General features: G+C 45.2%; 1 protein-coding gene across 1 annotated transcript in view; it reads left to right on the forward strand.

Annotated features, from left to right (window-relative positions):
• hectd2 (HECT domain containing 2) overlaps positions 1 to 15,349 on the forward strand; it is a 66,899-nt gene that overhangs the window by 35,957 nt on the left and 15,593 nt on the right. The window contains exons 11-17 of the mRNA XM_038291782.1: positions 213 to 309; positions 392 to 499; positions 2,546 to 2,671; positions 4,344 to 4,433; positions 9,097 to 9,161; positions 9,243 to 9,336; positions 14,459 to 14,533. Coding sequence (XP_038147710.1) covers positions 213 to 309; positions 392 to 499; positions 2,546 to 2,671; positions 4,344 to 4,433; positions 9,097 to 9,161; positions 9,243 to 9,336; positions 14,459 to 14,533 — 655 coding nt within the window. The remainder of the gene's footprint in view (positions 1 to 212; positions 310 to 391; positions 500 to 2,545; positions 2,672 to 4,343; positions 4,434 to 9,096; positions 9,162 to 9,242; positions 9,337 to 14,458; positions 14,534 to 15,349) is intronic.

Consider the following 15,349-nt stretch of genomic DNA (forward strand, 5'->3'; position numbering starts at 1 on the left):
CTGCAGTTAGTTCAGAACCGTGAAGACTCTCCCAGAAGTTTGTTTCACGCTGTGTCACATCTAGTTATGTTTAGATGACTCTGATCCAGTCTGTGCTTCCAACAGACCCGTATGTGGAGGAAAGACCTCCCAGGTCATGACAGATAGAATGGGTCGGATTTGAAGGTGAAGAGGGTCAGTAATTAAACGATCGACTGTTTTTGGTTCCTCAGGTTTTCTTTTTGTCAGTTTCCCTTCATTCTGTCTACTGTGGTGAAGAAGGCCATCATCCAGAAAGACTCGGAGCAGCAGATGATCAGTCAGGCCAGAGTGAGCATTGAAAATAAAAGCTTTAGTGAGTCTAGAAGGTGAAGTTCTACAGAGAAAACTAACGTCTGTTTGATCTTTACAGCTAAGCCTGGTGAGCAAAGTTTCCAGGAGGCAGAGGGTCGATATGAACCTTCTGTTTCTGAACATCAAAGTTCGACGAGCACAACTCCTCAACGACTCGCTGGATGAGGTCAGGATGGATGGAGGGATGATGGATGGATGGATGATGGATGGATGGATGGATGATGGATGGATGGATGGATGATGGATGGATGGATGGATGGATGGATGGATGATGGATGGATGGATGGAGGGATGATGGATGGATGGATGATGGATGGATGGAGGGATGATGGATGGATGGAGGGATGATGGATGGATGGATGATGGATGGATGGAGGGATGATGGATGGATGGATGGAGGGATGATGGATGGATGGATGATGGATGGATGGATGGATGATGGATGGATGGATGATGGATGGATGGATGTATGGAGGATGAGGGATGATATGGATGGGGGATATGGATGGATGAGGTCAGATGGTGGAGGGATGATGGATAGGGATATGAGGAGGGAGGGATGGAGGGATGAGGGATGGATGGAGGGATGGATGGGATGGATGGATGGTGGGAGGGATGGATGGAGGGATGGATGGATGGATGGATGGAGGAGGGGATGGATGGGGGATGATGGATGGGGGGATGAGGAGGGATGGAGGGAGGAGGGAGGTTGGGAATGGATGGATGGATGGATATGGATGGATGGATGGATATGGATAGGGAGGGGAGGATGATGGAGGGATGGAGGATAGGGGATGGATGGATGGAGGGGATGGATGGAGGATATGGAGGGGTGGATGGATATGGGGGTGTGGATGGATGTGGAGGGATGATGGGGGATTGGAGGGGATGAGGGGGGATGATGGATGGAGGGATGATGAGGGTGGATGGGGGGATGAGGGAGGGAGGGATGAGGAGGGATGGGGGGATAGGAGGGATGGGGGGATGATATGGGGGGGTTTGATGATGGAGGGATGGAGGGATGTTGAGGATTGGAGGGATGGGGGATGGGGGATGATGGGGGATGGATGGGGATGGAGGGATGGAGAGGATGGGGGATGGATGGATATGGAGGGGTGGGGGGAGGAGGATAGGGGGGATGGAAGGGGGAGGGAGGAGGGAGGGATGAGGGGATGGTGATGGATGGAGGGATGAGGAGGTGGATGGGGAGGATGGAGGATGGTATAGGGAGGAGGGGATGGATGGATGGATGAGGAGGGAGGGATAGGGTGGAGGGATGGAGGGATGGGGGATAATGGATGGAGGGTTTTGATGTGGGGATGGATGGAGGGAGGGTGGATGGATGGATGGAGGGAGATGGAGGGAGGTGAGGGGAAATGGAGGGATGGAGGGTTTATGGAGGATTGGTGGATGGAGGATGGAGGGATGGTGAGGGATGGATGGATGGATATGGAGGGAGGTGGATGGAGGTGGGGGGATGGAGGATGGATGGATGGTGGGGAGGAGGGAGGATGTTGAAGATGGATGGATGGATGGAATGGGGGATGGATGGAGGATGGGGGGAGGATGGATGGGAAGGAGGAGGATGGGGATGTAAAGGAGAGGATGGTTGAAAAAAGGTGGAAAGGGGGTGGATGGATGGTGATGGAGGGGAGGATGGATGATGGATTGGAGGAGGATGGATGGGGGGATGATGAGGAGGAGGGGTGGAGGTGGGAGGATGGATGGATGAGGAAGGAGGAGGAAAAACGGTTGTGATCTTCCAGAACGATCTTTCAGTTCCTGGTCACACTCATCCAGAGGGTTCAGGGTTTCGCTGGAGGTTTAATCACTATTATCTGCTTTGAAGTCTAAATCAATCAACCTTTAGGCAGCAGGAGGGAATCTCCCTGATGGACGTGATGTCAGCTGGAGTTCACTGTGATCTGCACTGTTTCCATGATGTTTCCCTCCATGTTTCCATGAGGGAAAGGCTAATCAGAGCAGTGGGAACACTGGGTGGGAGTGGCCTGTTAATATAACTGAAGATTAGCAGGAATGTCTGCAGAGCTCCATCCAAGCTAAACCTGATTATAAATCTGGAAGCTTTTCTTCTCGCTGTGAGGTTCTCACCACACATCTGTGATTCTTCATGGATCTGTGTTTACAGTGACGGAGCCACAGAAGCAGCATGAGAAAGTATATTTTCTAAACGACTTGTGTCTCTGTGCAGCTGATGAGGAAACGGTGCGACCTGAAGAAGAAGCTGCGGGTGACATTTGTCGGGGAGGCGGGGCTTGACATGGGCGGCCTGACGAAGGAGTGGTTCCTTGTGGTGGTCGACTTCCACACTGTATGGTGAATTTCCCCCCAGAGCACACCTCACACATGGATCTGCTTTTCCCCAACAAAACATTTAAAGTTCTCCACAGTTTGAGCAAAACGCCGCTAACCTCTATTGTCCCAATTTAACACATGGCCCCGGGAGTGGGGTCTGCAACACCTCCATCCTTCCTTTCCCCCCCCTTCCCCCCCATTCCCCTCCTTTCCCCCCCCCCCCTTCCCCCCCCCCTTCCCCCTCCCCCCCCCCCCCCTCCCCCCTTTTTCCCCCTTCCCCCCCCCCCCCCCCCCCCCCCCTCCCCCCCTCCCCTCCCCCCTCCCCCCCCCCTCCTTCCCCCCCCCCTTCTCCCCCCTCCCCCTCCCTCCCCCCTCCCTCCCCCTTCCCCCTCCCCTCCCCCTCCCCCCTTCCCCCCCCCTCCCTCCCCTCCCTCCCCCTTCCCTTTCCCTTTTCCTTCCCTCCCCCCCTTCGTCCTCCGCCCTCCCTCCCCCTCCTCCTCCCTCCCCTCCTTTCCTCCTTCCTTCCCTTCCCTCCTTCTCCGTCCGTCCTCCCTCCCTCCCTCCCTCCCTCCCTTCCCCCCCCTCCTTCCTTTTTCCCTTCCCTTTCCCCCCCCCTTTTCCCCCTTTCCCCCTCCCCCCCTCCCTCCCCCCCTCCCTCCCCCCTCCCTCCCCTTCCTCTTTCCTTTCCCCCCCCTTTCCCCTCCCCCTCCCTCCCCCCCCTCCCCTCCCTTTCCCCCCCCTCCCCCCCCTTTCCCCTCCTCCCTCTCCCTCCCTCCTCCCCCTCCCCTCCCCTCCCCTCCCTTTCCCCCCCCCTCCCCCCCCCCTTTTTCCCCCCTTCCTCCCTCCCTCCCCTCCCCCCTCCCTCCCCCCCTTCCTTCCTTCCTTTCCTTTCCCCCCTCCTTTCGTCCCCCGTCCCTTCCCCCCCCCTCCTCCCTCCTCCCCCCTCCCTTCCTTCCCCTTTCCCTTTCCTTCCTTCCTTCCTTTCCCTTTCCCTTTCCCTCCTCCTTCGCCCGCTTTCCTCCCTCCCCCCCTTTCCCCCCCTCCCCCCTTTTTTCCCCCCTCCCTCCCTCCTTTCCCTTTCCCTTTCCTTCCCTCCCCCTTGTTCCCCTCCGTCCCCCTCCCTCCCTCCCCCTCCCTCCCCCCCTCCCTCCCTCCCTTCCTTCCCTCCCTCCCTCCTCCTTCCTTCCTTCCTTCCCTCCGTCCTTCGTCCGTCCGTCCGTCCTCCCTCCCTCCCTCCCTCCCTCCCTCCCTCCCTCCCTCCCTCCTTCCCTCCCTCCCTCCCTCCCTCCCTCCCTCCCTCCCTTCCTTCCTTCCTTCCTTCCTTCCTTCCTTCCTTCCTTCCTTCCTTCCTTCCCTCCCTCCTTCGTCCGTCCGTCCGTCCTCCCTCCCTCCCTCCCTCCCTCCCTCCCTCCCTCCCTCCCTCCCTTCCTTCCTTCCTTCCTTCCTTCCTTCCTTCCCTCCGTCCTTCGTCCGTCCGTCCTCCCTCCCTCGCTCCCTCCTTCCCTCCCTCCCTCCCTCCCTCCCTCCCTTCCCTCCCTCCCTCCTTCCTTCCTTCCTTCCTTCCTTCCTTCCCTCCCTCCCTCCCTCCCTCCCTCCCTCCCTCCCTCCCTCCCTCCCTCCTTCCTTCCTTCCTTCCTTCCCTCCCTCCTTCGTCCGTCCGTCCGTCCATCCATCTAACAGGTCTTTGTGTTCCAGGGATTTTCTCCTTCATGAAGGACTCACGCTGCCACTGGTTCAGCAGCTGGAAGTCAGACAACTATTCAGAGTTCCAGATGGTTGGAACTGTATCCTTTTACAGCAGACCCATCTGGGTTTTTTCCCTAATATTATTATTATTATTTTATGATTTATACAGTATTTATGGCCAAATAAGTCTGCTCCATGGTGCAGGTGGCGCTCCCTGCTGGAAACTGTTAGAATGACGGCCCAGATAGACTAATTCAGCCTCAAGCTCTTCTTCTAAAGTCATTAGTTTCCATCAGAGATGAACTGATCATGGGAACGTTGGTCTCTGCCTACCTGCATAACTGCTGGTGTTTCTCTTACTGCTGCTGTCTGAATAACAGCACTGAGAGCTGGGATATGCTGCACTGAGGTGATGGCAGCTTTCTGTGGGTTGGAAACCAGAATGATCCAGCTCTTCATGCAGAGTTAAAGGCCAGCTGGGAGCTGTCAGAAGGTTATATAAGCTAATGGTTGCCTGCTCCCACCCAGCTCAGTTAAAACACTGATGGTTGTTCACATAAACCTGTTAACACCTTCACAGCTTAGGCATGATACCCTCATGGCATGGAAGACTGGAACCCTGAAGGCTGTTGGTTTGGTTTCAATGAATCCAAAGTCCTGTGAAGGGACCCAGACCAGAGCTGGCTGTTTGGTTTGAGTCTGGAAGGAAATGTGGTGGAAGAAAGGAGGAGTGTTTGCCTCGGGGTGTTCCTGCATGTTCCACATGTGGGCTTTTTCTAAAACCTAATTTTCCCATTATTTGAGGCTTGTTAGTGCTGAGAGAGGAAAGAGAATACTGGGCAGAATAGAATAAAACCAGCACTGTGGAGAGAGCTGGTCATGTGGTGCTGTAGCAAAGAGTGAGGAATAAACAGAAGGAACAATCAGAAATGATGCATTAAAGGAAAAGTCATTCAAAACTCTGAAAATACTTTAAATAAATGATTAGTGTTTTTAATTCAGAGTAATTTTCATGTGAATGTGCTTTACTGGAGGCATCCATGTTCGTCAAAGAACACTACTGCCACCTACTGGTTAGTGACGTCACGGTGCGGTATCGGCTGTTGATCAAGTCCCAGTGCTGTATCTGGTGTTTGTCACAACGCGCTATTATCCAAGTCATCTTGAAAACATTCTTCTTCCAAATGTTGGCTACATATTACGGGTTTTTTCTCTGGCCAGAAGTTCGATGGCAAATCCTCCCTCTTCAAGTTGGCGATCCAACGACCAACCCGTCCGTGGAGGATCAGGAATCAGAAAGGTGGAATAACTCTTTTTTTCACTTTTACCCGATGTATTCCAGCATCCAGCTGCCATGCACGTGGGCATTGTCAGTTTCACTATAGCTCTGGTGAATTTCAATGGTGAAGTCCTCTGGAAATCTTCAATAATTGTTGTTGATTGCAGATGTGTCTAGTAGTTCCCATTGATTTAGCTTGGAAAGCGGGGAGAATGGCGCTAGGCTTACCGCACCGTGACGTCACTGCTGGAAGATGGCAGGAGGGAGGGGCTACTATATTTGGGCAAAGATGGCCGCTCCCAGACTCAGTGATCACGATGAAAAATATTTTTAGTAACACTAAATTTATACCTAAATTAATTAATTTAGGTATAAATAATGATCCATTAATTATTCCTTGCTGAGCAGACTTTTCCTTTAAATATAGATATTAAATAATACAATATAACCTTCGATAACTTCAAATATATTATTGTACTAGGTCAGTAAATTAATCCAATAGGCTGCCTGCAGTGTTTTTAAATGTCCAGCAGGTGTCAGTATTCTTACAGACAGCATCAGTACAGTTTGGCCTCAGGATGCCTCATTAAGCATCACCTGGTCAGCTGGTGTGTACACTGTGTTTAGCGGTGGGTGTTTGCCTTTGTGTCTCCATGCTGTCCTGTGACGGACTAGAAACCGGTCCAGGACTGTATGCAGACAGAGACGTCAAAGGGACCCCAGGAATAAAAGTTTCTCTGTGGCAGTCATTAGGGCCCTTCCTGTGGGGGCCCACAGTATAAGTAGCAGTAATGATTCATCCACCTGCAGAGTTGCTCTCTTCTTTCACTCTGGAGGGCGGCGGCCCAGAGCACGCACTCATTAAGTTCCCAGCTCCCACATGTGTTCGCCAGATGTGCAGAAATTCCTCGCGTCGGCTCCAGTTCAGTGTTTAAACTGAGCGGCGCTGATTGCAGGGAGGCGACACACAGAGAGAGAGAGAGAGACGCAGCAACGTAAAAATAAACCCACACCGTTAGCATTACCGCAACCATTAAGGTCACTATAGAGTCAGACACAGAATACAAAAAGGACCGACAGTTCTGACAGAACATCTGCACTGGAAAAAACTCACATCTACATAAGTCATTTTTTTCATAAAATATATGCATTTGTTGTTGGATTGAGGAGTTACTTATTTAATTACAATTAAAATAAGAAAAGACAACTGGATTGTCTTATTTAGAGTGCGTATTATCTAAATATCTTATTTTAAGAGTAAAAATACTCTAGTTTCCATTTACCTGCTCAAATTAAGGGTAAATACACTAAATTTAAGACATTCTTACTTATTTCTAGATCGTTTTTCCGTGTGATGAATTTTCTTGAACACAAACATCTTCTAGATCGAAATCTCTAGCTTGATCTGAGATCTCTGGACTCATGAGAGCTGAAGGCCCTTTAGAAAGCATCGATATTAGCCCCACCCACTGACTTACAGCGAATTTAAAATATTTCAGACCGAACTAAAACTGGGAAAAACGATGTAGAAATAAGTCTTAAATCAAGTGTATTTATCCTTAATTTCAGTAGGTAAATGAGATAGTTTGCCAATTGAATTAGTAGTTTTACTCTTAAAATAAGATAATTAAAGTGCACTTGAAATAAAACAATGCAACTGTGTTTACTTTTTTTAAATGTAAATTTTCTTCTGCTGTTTGCAAAAAGGTTTCTTTTATGTCCTCAATTTAAGAACAAATGTAGTTATTTTAAGAGAAAAGGACTTCGATTTTTTCCAGTGTAGGACATAGATCCTGAAACTTTTGGTAAAAAGTTATTTTTAGAGTCAAGGCAAGAAGATTTCTGTTCATGGTCCGTATGAAGCAGCCAATCAGACGTCAGTCTCTATATAAGTGAACTTAATCCCGCCCACTCAGTTGGATGAGTTAAACTGATAGTTTAAATGATATATTGAGACTTCTGTGCAGAAAGCAGGACATAAATAAATACAGCAGGAAATAATGTGTAATATAATAAGAAATTTTATTATATTAGCATCATAGATCAGTCTGATAAGACTCAATGTTCTCCAGTCTAAAACAGAATGGACCAATCACAGCGCAGGAGGCGGGTCATAATGTAACAGTGCTTTTCTGTAACCATAACAGTAAATGTTGCAGCTTTAACAGAGCAATGTTTTAATGATGCGCTTTACTAAATCCAGAAGCATCTTTTCATATCTTTAAAACTCAAACAACTGGCTGCTGTAGAGCTTTCATTTAAAAACAGACACGTCCGTCACATCCGTGGTTATCTGATTGGTTTTGTTTCTGTCGACTCTGTGGGTCAGTGTCTCATTCAGCGTTAATCAGCAAAAAAACAAAAATTTAACCGATACCGCACCGTGACAATGTCACTAACCAGTAGGTGGCAGTAGTGTTCTTTGACAAACATGGATGCCTCCAGTAAAGCACATTCACATGAAAATGACTGAATTAAAAACACTGATCATTTATTGAACAGGATGGAATCATTTCAGATTTAAAGAACTTTCAGAAGTTTGAATTCTGAATATGAGCGACTTTTCCTTTAAATTGAAAATATCTTTGATATTTTTAGATGCAGTCAATAAATAATGTAAACATAACATGACAATTTAGGGGAACATGTGAATGAGGATTTTAAGTCATATTTCTAAAACAATAAGTTCAGTAAAAACAGTAAATAAACCAAGAGTCATTTTGAAATTAACTTTAATTCAGATAAGTTGAATGATAACTGAGAGGAAAAGGATGACACGAGAAAACTGAAATAAAAACGCAACCTGTGAAACGTTTCTGTTTTTTTTAGGCTGCTACAAAAAATGTTAATGAGAAACTGCAAAAGATGAGACTTTTTTTTTTTTTTTTTGCAGATCCATCATTTTGACAGATTCAATTCAATTCAGTATAGTGGCAATTCACATCACAGTCAGATTGATTCAAAGTTTTCTATCTAAGGAAAACCAGCTGATTGCATCGACTCATTGACTCTTCAGCAATCCCTCACACTAAGCATGCTTGTAGCGACAGTGGAGAGGAAAAACTCCCTTTGAACAGGAAGAAACCTCCAGCAGAACCAGGCTCAGTGTGAGCGGCCATCTGCTGAGGCCCACTGGGGTTCAAGGAGACAGAAGTAGGGACAAATATTGACAGATATGTTTTTTTTAATTAATGTTTAGTGAGTCAGTAAGTTAGAAACAACTCCTGTCGGTCACATGACTTTCTTGAAACGACACGCGCATAGATAGAGTGTTTTGCTCTATGGGCTCGATGCATGCACCGACGCATGAATGGTGCTGAACCCATCATTAAGCTGACCCATTAGTTGCAGCGGGGCTTTCTGAGTATCTACCCACACATGGCTACTCCCTCCTGGCGTATGTTTAAAACCATCTCCATGCAGCAGCTAAATTAATCTTCTCATAGAAACTGTGTTTCAAACTTAACCCACTGTGTCATCAGCTGATGGGCTTAGCAGTTTACAACAGCATAGCTCTGGACATCCACTTCCCTCTCTACTGTTACAGGTAAAAGGTTTCCAATATCATATATTCAACCTTTTTTGTGTTTTTTGTTTTTTGTGCTGACATGTCTATGATATTCTGCAGAAAACTCCTCACTCCACCAACGGCACCTTCTGATCCTAATGCTTTTGTTGGCATGGCAACAGCCACCCTGGATGACCTGCAGCAGGTCATGCCTGTAAGTATCTCTATAAGCAACTAATAAACCTGTTTTGTTGAAAAAATTATGATTTAGTTTCCTGCAAAAAAAATTAGTTTAGGCTCTAGATAAAAGCTTTGAATATAAAAACGGATTAGTTTGGACCGCTGTATGCATTCGGACCCATCTGCTGGCTAATCCAGACCCAACCTGAGATAAAACATTTATAAATTACTGCATGTTGTCCGACGGCAGTGTTTAATTTCCCTTGCGCCTCTTCTCCTGTTAATACGGTAAAGCCCTGGGGAGCGTCCGGCTCCAGGCTGCGCGTGATCCAAATGAGCCAATGAGCTGTCAGTCTGGGTTGCTGCTGCTGCTACTTTTAGACACAGCAGGCAAACCTGTGGCAAGCCGGGCGATGGGAAAGAAGGAGAAGACCATGAGAAAAAGAGAGCAGAGAAAGTGTGGACTGCTGGAAGAACTGCGGTGAACTGGTGAAAGAAAAGTGAAATGGCGTGCTCAAAGATGACCCTGCACATTTAGAGGATGTTTGGCTCAACCTGCTGCTGTGAAGCAGGATTCTCCACCATGAACAGAATCAACAAGAAATCTGGATCCAGGCTCAAAATGAGCTCCTTGATATGTGCTTGAGAATGGCTTAGTCTCCGGTTAAACCCAGGTTTAAAGCCTTGCAGGGCAGCCTAAAGACCACTGCCAACATTAAGACAGAAACAAGAAAGAAAATAACAAACCATCAGTTCAGGGGTTTGAGAAAATATGGGAATCAGGAAATTATCTATAAACCAAACTGAACGATTGTTGTTTAGAAAACATGTAAATTGAACAGAAAACTAAAACCAGGCTTTGTTGGGCTACTGTATAAAACCTGGAACTAAACGCTATTTCTGACATTTTGAATTGAAAAGCTTCCTGGATGGAAGAGAAACGTCTTCAAACTCGGAAACAAACTCCAGTGGATTGATTTAAACTTTTTTTTGGAGTGACTTTGACCTTGATGAGAATCTTCACCAAGTTACAGATGTAGTTCACTAGTTGGCCACAAGAGGGTGACAGAGTCAGAGTTTTGAGTCCCTCTTTTTCACCTTTTAACACTGTGGCCCAGTTTCCCTTCATGCTGTTGATTAAACAGAAGTTCAGATCCACCATCTTCCTCTCTGTTTCTCTGTTTTTCTGTTGCACGTCCATCGAATCTCCTATAAAGTTGAAAAACAGTTGAAATATGTGGTCAAATAAAATGAAACATTGAAGCACCTTCATGTTTTCTGGTTTATTTGAGACATACAGATTTTCAAAGCTTCACAGATATGAATATATTGTATTAATAGCTTTCAAAGAACAATGAGTAAACATGACTATGAAAATGAGGTGACTGAACAAACGTGGGTTTTTAACATAACTTTCGTCACCAGAGTTCTATAGGGATGTTTTTATCTGTGAACTGTCTATTAGGATGTGGTCTGTTCAGTACTTCATCATAATAGACAGATAAAGACTATATTATATATAAGATATGCCTTAATATTACTGGGCAATGATGACTTGACTTTATTAAATATTAAATGCACTTCAAACTAGAGCCATATTTAGTCACTAAAGTGAACATTTATGTGCTGATCGTTGGATAACCTGCAGTTAAAGCTTTGCTTAAAGGAAATCAACACGTAAAACTTTAATCTGGTAAAACAGTTCCTCTTGTCTCTGACCGACAGTCTTAGGACCGGATTTATAAAGACACCTTTGTTCTTTTTTACACTCAGCTCTTTTTAAAGGGTTTCTATGGCGAGCTCTGCTGGTATAATTGGCTGTTATTAAAGTTCACTTTGTAACATAGTTAACTTTTTAAATTCATTATTTCTTTTAACAGTGTTAGATCTGCAAGCACAGTTTGTGTCGTTACTATTGGTTTATTGGATCAAATAATTATTAAAATGGTTAGATCTGCTTACTTAGTAGGTAGATTTCCACAGTCATATTTTTATCATGTAGGTAGGTGCGTTCCTTCTAAACGTAACAAACCCGCCAACAAAATACCACAGAATCAAAGCAGTAAACTTAATAATAACTAAATAAGAATAATTCAGGGCATCATTTAAAGGCATTTATGGAGCGATTATGATGCAGCTCTGGGCCAAAGACTGTCCTTATCCATTCATTTCCCTAAGACTCTTTTAAATATGGCCGACGTATCGAAGGATGTGTCCTTCATGGCCAATCATTTCCCAGGATTCAGTACTGGACTGGTTAAGGCAAATATAGAGGATAAAATCAAAATAATACACTTTCTCTGACATAAAATAAACTTTTATCATAAGTAGGATTGTTGATCTCAGACATGTTTTGGGTTTATTACAGCTTAAATAAAGAAAAAACAAAATCAGCTGCCTGATTCTCAGCTCACCCTGTGAACCGCTGGGTTTTAAGTTGTAGGGAAGTCGTATTAAATTGACATGTATAGAAATATACTCTTTATTGGACCATATTGTCCCAAAATTTAGAAAATTTCTATTTAGCAAAAAATCCTGCCTTAAAATCTGTGTTTTTTTTTCATTATCTTCTGCAGGCCAGTTAGTTCTACGTCAGCCTGATTCGCCAATCACATATCAACGCTCATTTGTCAATCACATTTTTTTAATCATAGTATCTTCATTCATACGTCGCAGCTAATATACGCAACGTCAGTCTGGATTTTCTAGGGACTCACAGCAGTTTCCCGCCAAAGTGCATGGGGGAGCCTTTTTGCGAACTTGCAAGAACTTCGGCAGATGGTCACGAGGACTACTTTTTGACTGAGACCTTGACATCTTTATATCATTTGTCTGAGGCATCGTACTGTGGTTGTACTTCCGAACCTCTTCGATTAACCTTTCGTCGTAGTTATCCATTGTAGTTGTTCCTCGGTTTTTAAAAATGGCGCGCCCCCGGCACCGAATCGAGAAGGACGACCACAGACAGCCGGAAAGGCATACCAAGGACCAATCACAGCTGCTTTTTGTCTGTGCGCTTTCGCTTGAGGTCTGCGTGGGTTTGCAACCGTCCGACCCGTAGTCATGATTATTTTGAGGTGCGCAATGACGGTTGCAGAACCTCTGCGAGGGGGGCGTTGTCGGGCACAAAGACAGATTTGACGGTAGCAGAGGCTATGCGTCAGAAGTATAAATTAGCCTTAAGCTTGTATGAACTTTGAGAACAGCTTTTAAACAGGGCGTGCACGAGGAGAAATGGGCCGTGCACGCTCTCGCACACGTTTAATAGGCGTTCCCTCTCGCAAGTGTGGTTTTTATTTAAGGTGGAGAAGGTGAGTCTTTTAAGAAATTCCTGCTCCCAAAGTCAGCTGGCCTTTAGTTTCTAAACATTAGCCATACCTGTGCAGATAATGATGTTTCCCCTTTTTGCTCCCTCTGACTTCATTGGTAAACACTTTACTAATCTTATAAATAGCTCACACCCAGTTACAGCTTGCTTACCGTCTTTTATCCAGACTATGCTGGCTGTTTATCTTTGGTCTGATTTATCGGGTCTCCAAGCTGCCGTCATCAGCCAGTAGTGAAATGAATTAACTATTTTTGAAAACAAGGCAAATATTTGTTTAACACAAATGTGTAGAAGGAGAGAAAAAACTTAAAAACCTCTAAATTATTCTTTCATTTAAGTATTTTGGACACTTTGCTTCATTGTTGTTGCTATAGGGAACCTTTTTTGTTTGGCAGTAGAAAGATTGAGAAAGTGTTGAGGAGGAATAAAGAGCAAAATGTGCCTGAGGTAAGAATTCAGAGAGAGAAAGATCATGAAGTGGCTCCGAAAAGTCGCTCTCAGTTACCTGATCCACAGGCTCCTAAACCTTTCTGACTGCGAAGGTCAAAACTCTTCCTGTCAACACCCCCCCCCCCCCCACCCACCCCCACCCACACATGGAATGGCTCATTGGGAGCCCTGACAGCCCAGTAGTTCTATAACTGGAGGAAATCAGTTTTTAAAGGAAGAGTCTGATCAATGGATCATTATTTATACCTAAAACTAATACGTTCAATTAGTAAAAAAATAAAAACAATAATTTTCATCACGATCACTGAGTCTGGGAGCGGCCATCTTTGCCCAAATATAGTAGCCCCTCCCTCCTGCCATCTTCCAGCAGTGACGTCACGGTGCGGTAAGCCTAGCGCCATTCTCCCCGCTTTCCAAGCTAAATCAATGGGAACTACTAGACACATCTGCAATCAACAACGATTATTGAAGATTTCCAGAGGACTTCACCATTGAAATTCACCAGAGCTATAGTGAAACTGACAATGCCCACGTGCATGGCAGCTGGATGCTGGAATACATCGGGGAAAAGTGAAAAAAAGAGTTATTCCACCTTTCTGATTCCTGATCCTCCACGGACGGGTTGGTCGTTGGATCGCCAACTTGAAGAGGGAGGATTTGCCATCGAACTTCTGGCCAGAGAAAAAACCCGTAATATGTAGCCAACATTTGGAAGAAGAATGTTTTCAAGATGACTTGGATAATAGCGCGTTGTGACAAACACCAGATACAGCACTGGGACTTGATCAACAGCCGATACCGCACCGTGACAATGTCACTAACCAGTAGGTGGCAGTAGTGTTCTTTGACAAACATGGATGCCTCTAGTAAAGCACATTCACATGAAAATTACTCTGAATTAAAAACACTGATCATTTATTGAACAGGATGGAATCATTTCAGATTTAAAGAACTTTCAGGAGTTTGAACTCTGAATATGAGCGACTTTTACTTGAAGAAGTGATACTGGTTGCTTGCTTCTAAAGTCTGCTAAATCTACAAATAAGACCAAGTTAAACCCCATTCAGCAATAACAGCTGTTTGCTTTATTGGTTTCAAATTCTTGAATTAGTAAAAGATAAATTGTTTTAGCGTTAAAGTGAACTTCTAAGCCTCATGTTCCCATCAGATCTGCATTGTGTCTTTCTTTGTGTCGCTAACTGTGACATAATGTCGGCTGATCTTATGTCACACAGCGCCTTCAGCATCACCTCAGGGAAGTTATTTGCATAACTCACTAGTGAAGTAAGGAATGTTTAGTTCAGTAATGCATGAAAAAAAGGGTTAACTTTGCCTGCAGAGAAAAGGAATTTCCATCCATCTGTTTCTCCATCCGTAGGACTTGGCTCATGGATTAGCGGAGCTTCTGAGCTACGAGGGAAATGTGGAGGAGGACTTCTACCTCACCTTCCAGGTAAACTCCTTCAAATCCTACAGATACCAACCATTACTGCTAATAGGAGGAGTCAGAAAATGAGAAAGACTTGACCTCAGCGGAAAAACTGAATCATTTCTAATTTTAACTTCATCACAATCGTAACTGAAGAGAAAAAGTGACTCATAAACTTCTTCATCTTTGGATGATGAATGATTTCATGACTGACTTTTTAAAGCCTTCATATTGGAAACATACTCATGTTCTCCAAATGAATAACTGCTACGATCAACGGAAGCTGATGTTACGGTTGAGCCCCAATTATCGCTACCCCGTAAATTAAGAGCATTAATTGACTTTTTTCTGCTACTGAAGACTTTGGAGACAACATCTAAAAGCAGCGAACTCTGCTCTCCAGAGCGAGTAGATTGGTAACCCCGCCTCCTGCTCTCCTCTATCTTGTCTGCTGTCATGATTCATGCAGCTATTATTTCATCCAAATGAAAAATGGAGAACAGATAAGCAGATCATGGCTTGTCTACAGTGAAAAGAAGGACTGGGTTATTTACTTTGGCCTTTTTGGAAACACAGGAAGGAGCAATCAGCTAAGTGAGCTTAGTGCTTGGAAAAAATCTTTCATTCCTTTAGAGACAGCATGAAAAGTCAGCTGAGTACAAAACATAGAGAGGAAAACAAGAAGAAAAGGGACAAGAAGAGAGGGACACAACCTAGAACAGATAATGGATGTCTATTCTATTAACATTTCTACATCTGGAGAATGGGGCTGTTTATGTATTCTCAATTCAGAGGGCCCCCTGCCTGTCTTTACCTAGGGCCCCTAGTTTCCTAAATCCA

This window comes from Cyprinodon tularosa, unplaced genomic scaffold (assembly GCF_016077235.1).
Source record: "Cyprinodon tularosa strain WSP-4 unplaced genomic scaffold, ASM1607723v1 ctg1082, whole genome shotgun sequence".
Lineage (NCBI taxonomy): Eukaryota > Metazoa > Chordata > Actinopteri > Cyprinodontiformes > Cyprinodontidae > Cyprinodon > Cyprinodon tularosa.